Source organism: Penicillium hispanicum, assembly GCF_028827665.1.
Source record: "Penicillium hispanicum strain IBT 35686 chromosome Unknown utg000004l_segment0_segment0, whole genome shotgun sequence".
Classification (NCBI taxonomy): Eukaryota; Fungi; Ascomycota; class Eurotiomycetes; order Eurotiales; family Aspergillaceae; genus Penicillium; species Penicillium hispanicum.
This window is the reverse complement of record NW_026623196.1, coordinates 459223-475862: the sequence shown is the minus strand read 5'-3', so window position 1 is coordinate 475862 and position 16640 is coordinate 459223. Positions and strand designations below refer to the sequence as shown.

General features: G+C 52.8%; 7 protein-coding genes across 7 annotated transcripts; 3 read left to right on the top strand and 4 right to left on the bottom strand.

Moving 5' to 3' along the window:
- Window positions 1–329: 329 nt before the first annotated feature.
- On the bottom strand, window positions 330–1305 carry adk1 (adenylate kinase ADK1; the record flags this gene model as incomplete). The annotated part of the gene is made up of 4 exons (XM_056943106.1): window positions 330–738; window positions 808–962; window positions 1032–1084; window positions 1143–1305. The coding sequence occupies 4 exons, from the start codon at window positions 1303–1305 to the stop codon at window positions 330–332; spliced, it is 780 nt and encodes a 259-aa protein (XP_056799989.1).
- A 531-nt stretch (window positions 1306–1836) lies between these two features.
- Window positions 1837–3051, top strand: rpn8 (proteasome regulatory particle lid subunit RPN8; the record flags this gene model as incomplete). Its single annotated transcript, XM_056943105.1, has 3 exons — window positions 1837–2020; window positions 2095–2366; window positions 2446–3051. 3 exons carry the CDS (start codon window positions 1837–1839, stop codon window positions 3049–3051), a joined length of 1062 nt encoding a protein of 353 aa, XP_056799988.1.
- A 512-nt stretch (window positions 3052–3563) lies between these two features.
- On the bottom strand, window positions 3564–4406 carry N7459_003920 (uncharacterized protein; the record flags this gene model as incomplete). Its single annotated transcript, XM_056943104.1, has 1 exon — window positions 3564–4406. One exon carries the CDS (start codon window positions 4404–4406, stop codon window positions 3564–3566), a length of 843 nt encoding a protein of 280 aa, XP_056799987.1.
- A 284-nt stretch (window positions 4407–4690) lies between these two features.
- Window positions 4691–6396, bottom strand: N7459_003919 (ubiquitin carboxyl-terminal hydrolase; the record flags this gene model as incomplete). The annotated part of the gene is made up of 4 exons (XM_056943103.1): window positions 4691–5741; window positions 5805–6202; window positions 6252–6322; window positions 6378–6396. 4 exons carry the CDS (start codon window positions 6394–6396, stop codon window positions 4691–4693), a joined length of 1539 nt encoding a protein of 512 aa, XP_056799986.1.
- Window positions 6397–12563: 6167 nt separating this feature from the next.
- Window positions 12564–13498, top strand: N7459_003918 (MYB DNA-binding domain protein; the record flags this gene model as incomplete). Its single annotated transcript, XM_056943102.1, has 2 exons — window positions 12564–13015; window positions 13081–13498. The coding sequence occupies 2 exons, from the start codon at window positions 12564–12566 to the stop codon at window positions 13496–13498; spliced, it is 870 nt and encodes a 289-aa protein (XP_056799985.1).
- A 269-nt stretch (window positions 13499–13767) lies between these two features.
- Window positions 13768–14683, bottom strand: N7459_003917 (tRNA (carboxymethyluridine(34)-5-O)-methyltransferase; the record flags this gene model as incomplete). The annotated part of the gene is made up of 3 exons (XM_056943101.1): window positions 13768–14242; window positions 14416–14540; window positions 14594–14683. The coding sequence occupies 3 exons, from the start codon at window positions 14681–14683 to the stop codon at window positions 13768–13770; spliced, it is 690 nt and encodes a 229-aa protein (XP_056799984.1).
- Window positions 14684–15549: 866 nt separating this feature from the next.
- Window positions 15550–16498, top strand: N7459_003916 (tubulin-folding cofactor B; the record flags this gene model as incomplete). Its single annotated transcript, XM_056943100.1, has 3 exons — window positions 15550–15825; window positions 15874–16093; window positions 16164–16498. The coding sequence occupies 3 exons, from the start codon at window positions 15550–15552 to the stop codon at window positions 16496–16498; spliced, it is 831 nt and encodes a 276-aa protein (XP_056799983.1).
- Between the last annotated feature and the right edge of the window lie 142 nt (window positions 16499–16640).

The following is a 16640-nucleotide window of genomic DNA, read 5'->3' as shown; positions in this document are numbered from 1 at the left end:
TGGAATCAAATAGTGTTTTTGTTTATTGCCAACTATTTCCTGCGCGCTATTGCTGGGGTCGATGACACGCAAGAAGAGTCTACAAAAGATACTAAAGGAACGCCGGGGACAGCGTATTGGTACCAGGAAAAGTACACATACTATACATGGCTTTTGGAGATGGACTATTCGACGTCTATAAGTGGAAACTGTGCCAGATCAAGCCTGCAGTGTGCTCTCCAACCCAACCCAAACAAAAGAAACGGTGAGCATCGCAAAGCCTAGCTGGTCATTTATCCCCAATCTCCTTGCTTTTTTTCGGGTCATGCAGTGGTCCTTCCAACCCATGCTTAGTTCTTGTGGAAGACACCCAGCAGACTCTTCCAGACCTGACCAGGCTCCTGGCTGGCGTCAATACCGCGCCAGATGCCAGTCTTCTTGTAGTAGTCGCAAACAGGGGAGGTCTGAGCGTGGTAGGTAGCCAGACGCTTGGTCAGGGTGTCCGCGTTGTCGTCAGAGCGCTGGATCAACGGCTCGCCGGTGACGTCGTCTGTCATGTCCGCTTTCGGGGGGTTGAAGATCTTGTGGTACGAGCGGCCGGAAGCAGGGTGGACGAGACGGCCGGTGATACGAGCGACGAGCAGAGAATCGTCAATCTGTAGCTCCACGGCGTGCTGAAGCTTCTGCTGGCGAATCGAAAGCATGTCATCGAGGCGCTCAGCCTGCGCGACCGTCCGAGGGAAACCATCCAAGATGAAGCTGCCATTGCATGTCAATTAGCTTCCGGAAACCAATCGGAAAGCATCAAGTATATCCGATATCTCTTACCCGTTCTTGCACTCGCTGTTGTTGTCCAGTTCGCTCTTGATCATGTTGACCATGATCTCATCGCTGACGAGGCCACCCTGGTCCATGATCTTCTTAGCCTCCTTTCCGAGATCAGTCTTCTTCGCGACCTGTGACCGCAGCATATCTCCGGTAGCCTATTCAGGAAACCTGTCAGCAAACAACGTCCCATCTCCGATGCTGTACTCGGGCCTGCGGCTACGCACCAGGTGGCACACGCAGTACTTGTCCTTGATGTTCGGGGCCTGAGTGCCCTTGCCTGGTAAAACGCGTCAATCACCATTCACTAGCTACCGGTAGATGCGCTGATTACATACCTGCACCAGGAGGACCCATCAGAATGATGCGCATCTGCTCGGCTACCGACTTGGGCTTGCTGCCGCCATTGACCAGGCGGCTCTCCAACTCAACAACCCGAGCCTCCAGCTTGCCGATAGTGTCCTTCAGACCGGAGACGGTCTCTTCAGTGATGGGAGCCATTGCGACAGAGGAGAGGGGAGAGGCGACTTGAAGGGAGAGTTTGCAAGGTGGAAAGGAAAGGTAGACGCAAGACGGACAAATGGAGAAATGGGAAAGGAAGGAATCTTGGCGCCCGAGGTTCGGAGCGGCTTGTCTGCAAACGCTCTATGTACATACGTATACATCGTGGCTATAGCTACAACCGAGGATCGATGGACCAGAGGTAGACGATTGAACTGACTGTGTTTGAATTGCGGCTGCTTATTTCAATTTGATAATGTTACCGCTCCTATATACCAAAACCTTCTATCCTATGGCACTCGTTGAACACAGTGGCCCCAACCAGGTACAGCAAGCTTACTTAATACACCAGCCGCTGTGGCGCGCGAAGTGTGGCGCACCCCAGAGCTCTCCGAGCATCATCGCCCTGCTGTGTCCATCCAACCTACAAATCCAAAGCACATCCCGATCTACCTATTGACCAGTCCGGATTCTCCTTACACCCGATCAGCTCCTACTGCCAGCTGTCATCTCGCTCCCCTCCCTTGTACCATGCCTGCCACCACGGCGGACACACTATCCCTCGTCCAGCGCACCGTCACGGTCGCCCCGTTAGTCCTGCTCTCTGTCGCCGATCACTATGGACGGACAGCCAAGGGTACTCGGAAGCGCGTTGTGGGTGTGCTGCTGGGTGAGAACTCCGGCAACACCGTGCGAGTATCCAACAGCTTTGCAGGTACGTTCAAACTTCTACTATTATCGACCTAAGTTTCCGCAGATGAGCTCATGATTCTTGTTTGCCGTGTCTAGTTCCATTCGAGGAAGATGAGAAGGACCCATCGGTGTGGTTTCTAGACCACAACTTCGTCGAGTCGATGCGGGACATGTTCAAAAAGATCAATGCCCGTGAGAAGCTAGTCGGCTGGTACCACTCCGGCCCTAAGCTGCGCGCTTCGGATCTAGAGATCAACGAGCTTTTCAAGAAATACACGCCTAATCCTTTGCTGGTGATTGTTGATGTGCAACCGAAGGAGGTCGGCGTTCCTACAGATGCCTACTTTGCCGTGGATGAGATCAAGGATGTAAGTGCTTTGGATAGTGGTGGTGTGTGATAGGTGACCATCATCAAGCTGACCAGTGACTCTTTTTCTTTCATTCTAGGATGGAACCACAACCTCCAAGACCTTTGTACACACCCCATCGATAATTGAAGCCGAAGAAGCAGAGGAGATTGGCGTGGAACACCTTCTCCGGGATATCAGGGACGTCGCAGTCGGCACGCTTTCCACTCGAATCACCTCACAGCTGCAGTCACTGCAAGGGTTGCATCTGCGGCTTCGCGACATTGGCCAATACCTCCAAAAAGTCCTTGACCACGAGCTCCCCGTTAACCATGCAATCCTGGGCAACCTCCAGGATGTCTTCAACCTCCTCCCCAACTTGTCCACCCCACCAACCACCCCTCGCATCAGTGGTCAGGAGGCACCGATCGAAAACAGCGAGCTAGCGCGCGCTATGAGTGTCAAGACCAATGACCAGCTGATGGCCATCTACATCAGCAGTCTGATTCGTGCCATCACCGCCTTCCACGACTTGATTGAGAACAAGATTCAGAACAGACAGCAGCAGGAGGAGAGCGACTCGAAGCGGGAGCAGGAGCTTAACGCGGCTAAGCGTGACAAAGATGCGAAGAAGACTAATGGGTCGACCAATGGCGATCAGAAGGAGGAGCAAGACGGTTCGGATAAGAGCAAGAAGAAGAGCTAAACATGTTCGTCTTTTCTTGCCTTGATTGAGAAATCGGATGCCCATCAATGTGATATGACCGCTTAGAACTGCGCTCTGCAGTGTATAGTACGGGTAATCAAGGATATGACATGGTGGCGGTTCACTGTTTTGGTTTCCCTGCGTTTACAGCATCGTGCTCTGGGCTGCTGTGGTTCGGTGCAGAGATGTTTCCGGTGCTCAGTAGTACCCTCCAAGGGAATTAGCCGCCGCAGATGACGACGAATCCGGATAGAAGGTAAAATTATTGGGTAACCGGATGCCCTTTCATTCCTCAGTGGGCTCCTGCATTAGCCAACTTTCTGGTCTGCTTCATCGTGGGCGAGGCCGGTCTCTCAAGACTCGTTGAAAGTTACTGGCTATCATAACCACGACTCTCTTGTTTGGGTCTCGTAGACTGAGCACGGTTCCAGTGGGAATCGTATGGTAGACCGAGTGTATCGAGGGTGATATTCGGGGCACCGTTTCATGCTTGCTGGCTAGGGTTGGGCAAGTCAACCGCCCCAGCCGGCACACCAACCAGCCAACTCTTCCACGGAGACCAGTCGCCTCCCGTCTCCATCGCGCCCGAATAGCCCCGGGCACCGAGCAAACAGTATGCAAGCTAAAATGTGCTTACAGACTGGCAGCAACCCCTTGTCTGTAGCACAGGCGAGAGTCCCACCAAACGGGTACATGCTAGGTCCATCCTGGTTATGCAACATATCTATTCCAGTCTGATATTCAGAGGCCGGATCCAGTCTTGATCTTAGATCTCGGAATGCTGATAATGCAAATGTAGGACAAGTGCAATTCCATGCATGTAAGCGGACTTCGTAGCCTTTTTCTGGTTCCTGCGTGGTGGATGTTGATGGCGGAACGCCTGGACCTTGGTGTGGAGGGGCAGTCGAGGCCGATGCGACCAGGAAGATTTCTGCATCCTGGACTTCCTCCTTTAGTGGTTTGTCGGATTCCGCTTGATGTAAACTTGGACATTCTGTCACCATGACCTGGTCGTGCTCATCTGCCGTCGCCGTTGCAACACGGGTTCTGTCGGCGCGCACGAAACGCTGCACCAGCCTCCGGTCGAGGATATCGAGGGCCGGGAGAAGTTCGTTTGGAAAAATACAGTGCAATGTAAGCATCAGAGGCTTGACCTTGGTCAGCTGTGGTGCTGGAAGCCCAGAGAGCGGACTCTGGTGTTGCTTCTCCTGAGTTGCCCCCTGTGGTCTCAACGAATCCAGTTCATTGATGTCGGTAGTGGATAGCTGAGGTTTGAAGTCGGCTAAACCGGTGATAAGACGATCAACAAAGGAGGCTATTGGTGGTCGGTCTTTCTGTACAGCAGACGCATCCATGCTCGAGAGCGTTGGGCAACGGAAGTGTTTGGTTGTGGAGATTGAGCGACGCGGGCCGGCCAGACAGTTGCAACCTTGGGACAATCGAGATGTCTGAAAAACTAATTTCTTATGGGTTCAGAAGCGAATAGCAGCGAGAAATTCGTGGCTCCAAATCCTCCGGTGTGGACTACCTAAGATATATACTCCATGCTTCAGGATCTTCTGCGATTATTCTCCAAAGTGCAAACAGCAATACAACAGGGAGCCCCCGCTCTCAACCCTTTCTGCTTATCCATACACATTCAAGTCTTCTTTTTTCTCGATGACCTTCTGCGAACGGGAGGCTTCGCAGATAATCGTTTCTTCACACCCTTGGACTTTTTAGAGCTCGATTGTTCCGCACGAAGATTATTTTTGAGCAGTCCAGCAATTTCGACATTGAGAGTCTCGACCCCTTCTTTACTGATGACTCTCAACTCGAGTCTACCTCGATCCTGCTTCTCTGTCATTCCTGGAAATTTTTCCCCGGAATTGTCTTGTTGAGCAGAGTAGATGCCACTTCTGAGCTGTCCAGAAATCTCGATATTGAAAGTCTCAGTTCCTTCTTTGCTGGTAAATCTCAACTCGAGTCTACCTCGATCACCACCGCCACCACTGGAAGTTGCAGCGCCCTTCGTAGCGCTGTCACTCCCAGCTAAGTTTTCTATCTCCGTATCGTTTTCTTCGCCAGCAATCATCTCCACATCGTCTGGCTTCGTGGGTAACCGACGATATGCAAAAATGTAGGCCTCCTGCTGGACAGAATCCGTGGATGCAAAATTCGTGAACTCGGCGTAGTCTTCCGTTTCATCGTCATCAATCAAGGTCCAGTTTCCGGTGGGACCCTTGACCGCAATGACATAGTGGCCAGATTGAGTCGTGTCGCCCCGGTGCATCTGGACCGATGAAAGTTCGTATTCAACAGATTCCCTCATTCCAGCCAGCCGCGGGTCAAAACATTCACTTTTCAACGTGAGCGTCTCGGAGAACTGAATGGGTCGAGATATCTTCAGAGCCTTCTCATCGATTCGATTGAGATGCACCAAGAGCAACTCCGGCGGATGGCCGATCCGATCTGTTGTGGCTCGATTATTTTTGCATTTGCTACATTTGCCGTCGGCAATGACCTCTTCATCGAAAAAGCGGCCAACAGCTTCTTCGATGGTCATGGTTTCCGTGTCGTCGCCACTGAAAGTAGCGTGCAAAAAGGCCGACTCATCTGTTGTGAAAGTCTTGTCACGACATGCGTGTTTACCTTTGCATGTCCGAACGTGAATGACTGGCAGTCTGCAGATATGCTCGAGATCCAAGCGACTAATCATTATGGAAACGTCAGTCTTGGGCGAGGGAAAAGAGAGACAGACGGGAACTACTCACAAAAGCTCCCGGACATCCTCGTGAAACTGCCTATACAGCTCTGGAAAAAACTCAGCAGGGTCTTGCTGTCCTTCGTTGGTACCACCAGCCCAGTCATTGAAAACCAAATCCCAGAAATCATCAAACCTAGTCTTATAGTCTGTCCGATCGCTGCCCCAATATATGGTACAGAAGCCATGGAACAAACACACCTTGCACTCCTGTTCGTCTTCACCCAATCGACAGGTCTCGCCCCGTGGGATATGATGTCTCCTGTACCAATCAACCCAATGCAGAAAGACTGGGGCATGGAGAAGCATCTGGAACGTCACATTTCGGTAGCATTCGTCCCCAGCATTCTGGAAGCCAGCGGGCGTTTGGACTGACATCTTATCGTCCCAGTCGGGATTGAATGGCGACTATACCCGTCAGATACTTGGTCGAGTGGACACACTGGATTTATCTTACCCGCCATGATGCTGACGCTTGTTTTTTCTCTCGGTCAGTGAGCTCGTTGGTAACCGAGTGATCATTGGATACTGGATGAATGACTTTAGATTCGGTAAAGTGGTATAAAGACTCGCTGTCACTCACCGGAGGCTGTAGAGGACATTGGTGAGGACTGGACTTCCTGTCACAAAAGCCTGTGGATTGTATAAATAATATATTTGATCTTGTATTACAGAGGCAATTCGGTTGGCTTGATCGTAGTCAGGATAGAAATGCAGAAATTCCGGGCTCGAGGACCTGGAGGTATTGCACTCTTATCACTCAGAGTAGAGCCATTTTTCATGAGCGCCGAGCAAGTTCTTTGATTCTTCCCAAGTCCTCTCGTTCTTTGTTTGAGGGATGGACGATGCATTATCGACGATGAAAGACGGTGTTGCTGGAAGAGATTCGACTGGTATGCATCCTACTTGGTTTGATGGGAGACAGTAGTTGGGAATTTATCTTCAGAGATAAATTCATGAATGTCTCTGTCACCAGTCTTACAATATCCCAGGGGATCAGGCTGAAGGTATATAAAAATTCATAACATCCTGCCAGTCTCAAGTAGCAGCCAGGCTCTAAGACCCAGGGTGAGAGATAAAGAAACCCCGACACCCTTGAATTCAAAGAACCCGGAATCACGCCTTTTCTGAGATGACGTCCCTTGTGGAAAGGAGCGACCGGCATGAGTCTCAACCGAACATCGCCTCGGCTTTTGCGAAATTAAGTGTGGTGAGATTGGCGCACAGAGAGTCAGCGCCACAGGCACGGACTGTGCCCAAGGTGAAACGGTGCCTGAACCCGGGAATCATCCCCGGCGCCCGTGGTGAAAAGTGTCCTCGTTCGACCTCCCCAATCAGGCCTGACAGCTATCGAATCGAGACAGGGGGGGGGGCAAGACATCGTTATCCGGCTGTAGGGGGTGTCAACCCGAACCGTGGTCGGGATACTCGCGCCTGAATGACGATCAGCAGACTCCGCAACGGTCCAGAAGCACCGAAGCACCCACGACGAGGTCTAGACTCCTATTCATTATTTCCAGGACTGTTGGCTGATTGGGAAGGAGTCTCGACCAAAGCGTCAGGTGAGGTATCACCTGTGGGAGATGACCGTCCCTGTCAATACTCCCCCCGGAATGTGCAATGCCAGAGAATCAGGCTGGAGGAGGATTGGACCGTGGAGAGATCGAACTCCCAAGCGGGATCCGACGAGACCTGCAATGAGGACAGAGGGAGTCCTGAAGCTCCTGGGTCCTGGGTACGACAGGGACCGGTCACGGTCAACAATTAGAAAGGGCCCAGCAAAAGAAATCTTGACTCGCGAACCGGTTCACTCCATCTGACAGCTTCACGGGTCTAGACGGAGAGAGGAATTGGGTTCCCCACAAGGCCGAGAGGGGTGTTTCAGAAGCGAGTGGAGCGCAGCCTGACGAATCCCGCGACGGCGGGCTTTCAAGGGAGTGATTGGCTCGCAGGATGTTCGATCGAGCGAGATCCGGCCGAGTCTTTAATATGCGTTGCCGCTCCTTCTGGTTTGGGCGATTAGCACTGAGCTCCAAAGTACTCTCGATCGATACTCTCATGTATAGGGAGGTATCAGCTCTTGGAGCAGCCGTCCGTCAGGCTGGTTTGCCCGATTCTTCAATGGAGAGGAAAACACCCGCGTTCGTGCCCGGCATCGCGACCCAGACCAGGCTAGGAAGTACATCTTTCAGCCCATTTCCCTCCTCAATAGTCGATATATCTCTATACATACCATAGGGAAAGAAATTTCCTCCGAGTGACAGCGGCGTTCCTCGCGTTTACCGAAGATCGCCGCACGCACTACCCCATCGGACGGTTGGGCGCCGCTTTTTCAGCTCTGCCTACATCCACCGGAATAATATATGCTGTCCACTGTAGATACGGACATACGTAAGTCAGTACTTTGGAAGCACCTCACGGGCTGCAGGTGGAGCTGGCCCCCGTCGTTCTCGGGCCTGCCGAGAAACCTCGTTCGGCGTATAGGCTTGGTATTACGTATATAGTCCTCGCTGCGTACGTAGTAACTCGCTAAATATACCACGTCGAACCATTCCGCGCGAGCACGTTGCCCCTTACGTATAGGAGAAATGAGTGTTCCAAAGCTTCCGTCCTTGATATTGCGGGCGATGGAAATAGATTCATGATGAAACGCAGGGAAATGAAGCCGGGTAAAGGGGTTTCAAGCGGAAACTGGGTCGGGTGGATGAGTCGGTCATTTTGGACGATCCTTGCACAGGAGTATATAGTACAGTCGTCACGAAGACCTGTAGACATAATCACATTGGATAAACAGTATAGAGGCGTAGTAGCTACTACAGCACGAAGAGAGTATTCTCCAGTACGGAGTACATCAAGAAGAAACTCCGCCGGCAGCGCCTTGGCCACTTCCACTTAAGTCATAGTCGCGATGATCCAACGGTGTCCCCCACTCTCACCGTCGTGGTTGGGGCAATGCTTCGCAGTGGTTGCATAGTTGCATAGTACCTACATGTATAGTCCGACGGTCCTGCTAGGCATGCTCTGTCGTGGGTATACATATCCTACCCTGTACGGCATAGTAGCTAGCATGCGGTGTGCGCTGGTTGAGTGCTCGCCACTCAGTCCTCATCTGAGACCTCTGGGATCGGCTGTTCCCCTCTTGCCTCCATTTCACCACGGGATCGTCGCGGATCGTCTTTTTGCTTCGGCCCAAACGGGCGTTCGAGCCGTTGCCCCGTTCTTGCTCCAACCCTCCCCCCTCCCTTCTCTTCATCTAGCGTATCTTCGCTGTGCCTGCCAATGGTGACCAGAGGAGAAGGCAGAGGAAGAAGAGGGAGCGGTACTGGACTCCTCTGTCTCTTGTCTGACCAGCGTGACAGACCATCTCGAGTGGCCCACATGGACAAATTTGGCCTGCAAGCTTCTCCCCAGATCCGACCAGAGCTCGGAGAAATGCAGAGTCTACTCCATCCAGAAGAGAGGATGACAGGTTGCATGCCGATCCCTCAGCGCTTCGACTGGGCGTTTCAGGCAACTGGGGGGGGGGGGGGGATCGTCGACCATCGACAACCGGGCCATACAGTAGACACGTCCACTGCACCAGGCGTACACTGACATCAACTCGGGGAGCTCTGCAAGTCCTCTCCCTGGCAACGGGCCAGATCAACACCAACACAATCTCGAGATGCACATGCGTACTTTGGCCCAAGGAACCCGTGTTCGCTGCAACCACTCTCCACCGCCAATTTGTACGACAGTCACCTTGGGATGGGCTGCATTAGGGTGGCTTCGCCACTTGGGGCTCGTGCCAGCTCTTGCAGGTCGCCAATCACGGAGAATAAGGGCACGGAGCCCCCCTCCTTCTTCGTCTCGTGCATTTGCAGATTATTAGCGTCATCGTCGACACCCTCATTTTTAGTGAACGAACTAGCGCGAGCGGTTCCGCGCCCCTTGGTTTCCTTAGTCCCCTTGGTCTCCTTGGGCGCTCTGCAGACGCTTCGTCTTCGGGATCGTGCAATTTGCAGTACGAACAGGCCCTCGGGCTCCGGAAATTAACCACTCGCCATGGGATCATCAACCAGTCATCATGAACCACCTCCCGCGCACCCGCGGCCAGAACGGAGGCTCCACCGGTCCCTTAATCTGGTGGGAACGCGCCGCCCCTGGCCCCGTCGTTCAAGCGGCGCCTCCGGTTCGGGAGCATTGTCTCATACTGTCAGCCCGGCTCTGGGGCAAATCAAACCTGAGACCTTAGCCTCGCCTCTTCGCCATCTGATTCAAATCTCGGTGATCCGTGAGTTGGATGGTCTACAATCTTGGTACTGGGTAAAATTAACCACGAGTCTTGCGCACGGAGAATGCCGAGTGGCCCCCGGTTCTCACACGATCGCAAGATCCAGCTTTCCAGCCGGTGCATCGCATCGCGCATTATCTCTGCGAGCCGAGCCATGTTGAAAGGAAGCTTGAGCTTCTAGACCTGATCATCCGGGAGCTCATTTCGCGCCCGTCCCGGCTCCTTTTTACCCACCCCCCACTCCTCTCTCCTTCGCTCTTCCTCCTTACCCAATCGACTATCGTGATTGCGACGCCGTGTGACCAGGAAAAAGAGACTGCGAACGCTGGGCGTGCGGCACAACATTCAGGAGTCTTACAGCGCCGAGCTTATCCGGCTTGGAGCTAGAGGTTCTGGAAGAATTGCCCATTTCTATAATACCCATCGCAGCCTCGCCCAGATCACAACACGAGGAAGGAGGGGAACGTATATATAGTATGCTCCAGTACTTTCCTGAATCCAGTGGGAGACCGACACCAGCAACCCGCCATCCGAGAAGTCGGGAATCCGGGATGAGAGGGATCCACCCTCGAAATACCTTCATCCTTCAATCTCATTGTTGATAGTATGGTCTATACAGGGTACCCGGGGTACCTGGTAGTAAATACGAGTAGTGAGAATGATTATACGTCGACAAAGAGCGAATCATTATCACCAGGACGGGTGGAAAGTCAAAGACAGGAGGGGTGAGACAAAGAGAAAAAAGAAGGCAAACGAACTACTGCAGAGACAGCTACATCCAGGCGAGACAAGTACATGCATACATGCAGAAGAGGAGAGAAGCCCTACACGAGAAAAATCCCCGACTGGCTGCACGAGGAACTGAGGCTGCAAACCCAGGCTCAAAAGAGGCAACGCCCCTCCCCGGGTGGGACGAGGCGAGCACAACCCAACGCGCAAGACCCCAGATCCCTAAGGTCATTAGCTCATCCAGGCTAGAGGAGGGGCTCGACACTAACGGAAGAGCATAAAGGGGGGGGGGGTTACTTAGGTACATGACGAGAGAAGGGAGTTGAGGGAACAGGAAAGAGCAGGAAGAGGAGGGGCCAGGGTGGATTCGTCGAGCTCCTATTGGCCTCGTGGCGGCCGTTGAGAGCATCGCACCCATAGTTACGATCTCCTGAAATTGACCGGGTTTTAGTCACAACGGCATGGCATTAGGGCGGGTTTAGCGTCTGGGCCCCCGTTGGGCGACGTTGTGACTGGTCCATGCTTTAAAGTGTCCCGTTACGTATCGCTCATTTCACCAAGGATGGAGGGCGGGTCCCTTGGATGGTTTTTTTTTGTTCGGGTTTTTGGTTTTCGCTTTTTCTGATATTCCTTTTTTCTACTCTCGCTGCGGTGTTTGTCGGTTCGCAAAGCTGTCAACCGTTCTTTGCCGGCTAGCGAGACCATGGGCCCGAAGAAAGTAACATGAGCTAGCTACCAATCTAGAGGTGGTCTCTAGCTTAGTCTGCCTTTTTGAATTGGGGTTAATTCTGGAAAGGACTGGGTGTGCAGGAGAGGGAGGAAATAATTAGAGAGAGGGAGGGGAAGTAGTATGAGGTTTGACCGCTTCAGCAGGCCATCTTTAATTAAAAGCAGCAGCCCTGAGTGGATCGGAGATATTGGCCTGCTTTTCTTTTTTCTTTTTCTTTTTCTTTTCTTTTCCCTCTTTTTGGATTTTGATTTTCCCCGTTTCGATGTTTTCCCTCTCCTTTCCCTCCCTGGATGGATCGTGGTTTGGGCGTTTCCTGGTTTCCCCCTTTACAATACCTATACCTGCTTCTTCCCCCCATCGGCCTCGCACTGCCCCATAATTTCTTAAGTAGGCACCCAAATGGTTAATCTACAGTATTTGGGTCTATAGTCTCCATCGCGGTCTAAGACTCTCTGGAGGATCCATCCCGGGCCTTGACAAGCGTTGATCGGGTTTCATCTTCAAGTTCTGGGCTCGCTTGCTTTTTGGCTATACCTCTTCTCTTCTTCCTTTCCTCTCCTCCTCTCTCTCCTCATCTTTCCATCATCGTTGTTCGCTATTTCTCCTCCCCTATCCCAACCAGGCCCCGACGTGATCTCTAGATCCTTTCCACGGTACTCTGTACCGCTATTCCTGCCGCGTAGCCTCAGCGAGGCTTGCTCTGACCTCACCATTTGTTGCACGAGACCGCGATTCCGTTTGACTTTCTGCTTGACGACCCGGAGCATTTGATTCGGGTTCTAAGCTTCTCGAGGTTGATCACCCGAACAGAAAAAAAGAGAAGAGAGACAGTAAAAAGAAAGTGTCGTCATTGGGGAGAGACCACCAGCGTTGCTCCCCCCTCTTTCTCTCCCTCTCTGTGCCTTACCCATCCAAACCCTTCTTTTGTATTGGAGGCGTTCGTGGGGAGGAATTTGTTTCTATCTTTGCCGTCTTTTGGTTTCTTCCATCCTGATCCTGAGAACAACGACCCCCGAGACCCGGCTCCCATCGCGCATATGATTGCGTTACAAAACCGGCCTATCTTGCCGCCCGCCAAAGTGGATATCTCACTACTACTCAAGCCCCAAGATGAGGAAGAAGCCGCCCCGGGAAATCCCACACCTGCTTATCTACCTCGGACTGTGCCAGGTCCGCCGCCCATCTTGACAGGTCCGGCTCCGGTGGCAGTGGCCCCGCCGTTGACCAAGTCTGGTCCTGCAGGGGCGACGAAGCGTTTGCAACCAGCGCATACGGCGGAGTCCCCCGCAAAGAAGCAGTCCAAGTGGTCACCAGAGGAAGACGCCTTGATCATCGAGCTGCGAGGCAGCGGCATGAAATGGGAGGATATCAGCAAACGGCTGCCGGGCCGAAGCGCCATTAGCTGTCGTCTGCACTACCAGAACTATCTGGAGCGTCGCAGCGAGTGGGACGAAGACAAGAAGAACAAACTGGCCCGGTTATACGAACGGTAGGACGCAAGAAAAAAAAGAGATCACCCACAAGACAAGGCCAGAGTGGCTAACGGCGAGGTAGATTCAAAGCAGAGATGTGGTCCAAGGTGGCGGAGGAAATGGCGATTCCCTGGCGTGCGGCAGAGGCCATGCACTGGCAGCTGGGTGAACAAGAGATGGCTCGTCGCGCGGGCGTGGTGCCATTTTCCCTATCTAGCGCGGCAATCGATCCCCCGACCACCAGAACCCGTCGTGCCAGCACGTCATTGACCCGGCCCCGAAAGACCTCGACCTCGCGCGCAATTCCTGGCCTCCCGGCCGGTCTTCCCCCTCAGCTCCCGTCCCTGGAAGAACTGACAGCGGGCGTCCCGGCATATGCACCACCGGCACCACCTCCACCACGGGAGTACTATGGAGTTGGACGCCCTCCGGAGACGGGCATCCCCCCACCGGGTTTGATGGGGCCGCATCTGGGAATGCCCCCTCGAACGTTGCCCTAAGATGAAACGACGATCAAACGCGTGTACGGCTTTCCTTTGTTTTCTTGATACGAATTGCATAGCGCCGGCCTGGAGGTATACCGTGATTTGTGCGTGAATTGTATAGAGGATTTTCATCCCCCCGCGTCTTGCGCGTTTCTTGTCTTTGAGATCTTCTTGTCTGCTTGACCGTGTGGGGAGGGTCTTTTTTCGTGCTGCAAAGTTCTCACGCGCCCGCGTTCTCGTTGGATGACGACTTTCGAGGCTGGTTCTCGAAGGGCCACTGCACATCATGAAGCGGTCTTGGGCGTTGCGATGGCCCACCAGTTGTCTTTCTCGTATCCCGACTCCAGCACGCGACCACCGGCCTGGTCAATGTCGTGCTCCAGCTCCCCCTCCGCATACAGATGATAGTAGCGGTGGAAAGTTTGGGACTGATCTTCCACCGAAACGGCCTTGCGGACCCAGGGCACCATGATGTCCTGAGGATCACCTTTGTCCCAGCCACGACGGCTGCTTTTCTGCTCGAGGGCCCAGGCATAAACCAGAATTTTGCCTCCGGGCTGCACCTCTGATCCGCGTTTGACGGTTCGCAGAATCTCGGCAATGGCCTCGATTCTCCGTTCCGGGGTAGACAGATGATGCACGACGGCAATGGAGATTGCAAAGTCAAATGAAGCATCCCGGTGTGGAAGTTGGAGAATATCGGCCACCACGGTCGAATGGGGCTGATGCTGGGTTGCAATCTGGACCAGGTTCTCTGACCTGTCTATCGAATTAGTTCAGCTCGAGACAATGTGGGAAGAATGAAACCCTGAGATGTAAATCCAGAGTCATTTTAAAACAGAAAAGAAAGAAGAGAAGAAAAAGAAATTGAGAGAAGCAGACACAACAAACGCTAAAAGCTGTTCCCCCATCGCACTCGTAGCCCTACGTACCGATCTGATGCAACAATGAAGACATCTTTATTCACTGCGAGGTTCTTGCCATTCCCACAGCCGACATCAAGCCCAACTGTCCCTGGCGACAGTTCCTGGAGGAATCGTTCCACAATGGGCCATGGCTGATAGCAAGTACGAGTTAGCGGGGCTCACAAGTTGCATGGCTCAGGCGCACCTTGTAGCGGGTGGAGGAGAAGTGTTTCGCGATGTTCTGATAGATTTCGTGCACGTTCTGTTGCTCGTACTCGGCGGCCTGGGATGCCATGGTGGAGGATCTTGTTCTCCGATCTGACTGCGTGGGCCGCAAAGCCAGACGAGGGGCGTCACGTGGAGGCGTCTTGCGCTTGCGCGGAACTTCGACTCATTCAACGGCCGATGTCGAGGCAATGGTAGATTCCAGGTCTCGATGAAGCACAGATATCGGAATGGACAAGTGCCCATCTACCTTTGGCCAGGGCCAATCTTGAGATGCTTGTAGTGTCAAAGTGATGTCAGATTCAAATCGCGAGGGTCTTCTACCGCTGCGCATCAGTACTAGTTAACTGCTCGAAATAACCACTTGGCGTTAAACCACCTCATAATCTGCGCTCAACATCACAAAGGAGCTGCACCTGTCCTTCCATATCCCTTCCAACTTGCGGATCTATCCTCCTATTGGGTCGTCCTAATCCTTGGAAGGCTTTGCCTTCTGCTTTGCCTCTCTAGATGACTAAGCTCACACGCATTCTGGAAAGTTCGCGGCGTCTTTCAGCATTGTTGGATATGACGGACGATCCGCTGGTGATCGCTCGGTCCGACTTGAGATAATGTGAGTAGACACTTGAGTTCTATCGTCTAGCAAAGGTCCCTGCGATAGAGTCAGAGAGGAGGGATGTTCATCATCCAATTGGCCCTGATTGTTCCTGTGTGCCCCCCCCAACGAGGCGGGAAGCTTTCGCCATTGGTTCTCTCGACAATATCAAAATCTCCTGATAGCGTCTCTGGGTCCGATCTTGGCAAGCCTTCTCCAGCTTCTCTCTTTGCTTTTCACTATCTCGCCTCATTCCGTCTCAGATATTCAATCACAACCCTAACGCACTTGTTCAGAACCTATTATATCCCCGCTCCCTTAGGATACCACGAATACTCAAGATGGCATTTCAACCTACCCCGGCAGATATTTCTGTCCTAATCACAAATGCATCTTCTACCAAGTCCGAGAATGCGGAACCCAGCTTCGTCACCGAGCGCCGCATTACACCTACCTGGACGGTGATGCAGCTCAAGGGGAAACTGGAGACCATGACCGGTGTCCCGCCGGGTAGTCAGCGCTTGAGCCTCAAAGTACCTGGCCAGCCTGACCAATGGCTTGAGAGCGACGATCGAATTATTGGAGAATATGGCGTGGCCAAGGGGTCAGAAATTGAGGTCGGCTCGTTCCATTTTCTTATCGATCCATGCTAAGTCTGTCAACAGGTCCATGACACTCGCCCGAAGGCGATGCGTCCCAACTTTACCGACTTGTCTTCGGTCGAGAAATATGAACTGCCCGCCGAGACCTACGAGTCTCTCTCGGACTCCGTTCTGGCTTGGAAGAGAAGCCAAAAGCTGGGCCGCTTCGATCCCAACGCCCTCTCGCCTGAGGAGTTTCTGCGCAAGCAAGTCGAAAAGGATCAGGCAGAGGTAGCCGCTCGAGGTATGTAGTAAGCAGTTGATTCTTTGATATCTGGAAGGCATTCCTCTCATTCGTTCCTTTGGTTATGCAGATATTGCAGTGTCCAGGCGGGCGATCGTGCTACCCTCTTCTCCGCCACACATCCGGCGGGGCACTGTTCGTTTCGTTGGCCCGGTGCCGACAATTCCTGTCTCCGGGCCGGCTCGTGAAATTGAACATGATGGTGAACTGCCTAAGGACCTGCAGCCTATTTGGGTGGGAATTGAGTTGGATGAGCCAACAGGAAAGAACGATGGCAGTGTTGGAGGTCGGCGCTACTTTGACTGTCTCGAGCAACGAGGCGTCTTTGTGAAGCCGGAGAAGGTGGAGGTGGGAGACTTTCCCACCTTAGACGATGGTCTGGATGAGCTGATGGAGGAAATCTGAGACTAATAACGAAGCATGGATCGCGACAAAAGGTCCATTTCGTATCAATGAAATGCCCGTGCTAAGTCTATCCTAAGTCAATATCACAAGGGCCCTCTGCCTCCAAATCACCACAAATAGATTAAACTGTTGACACCGACAT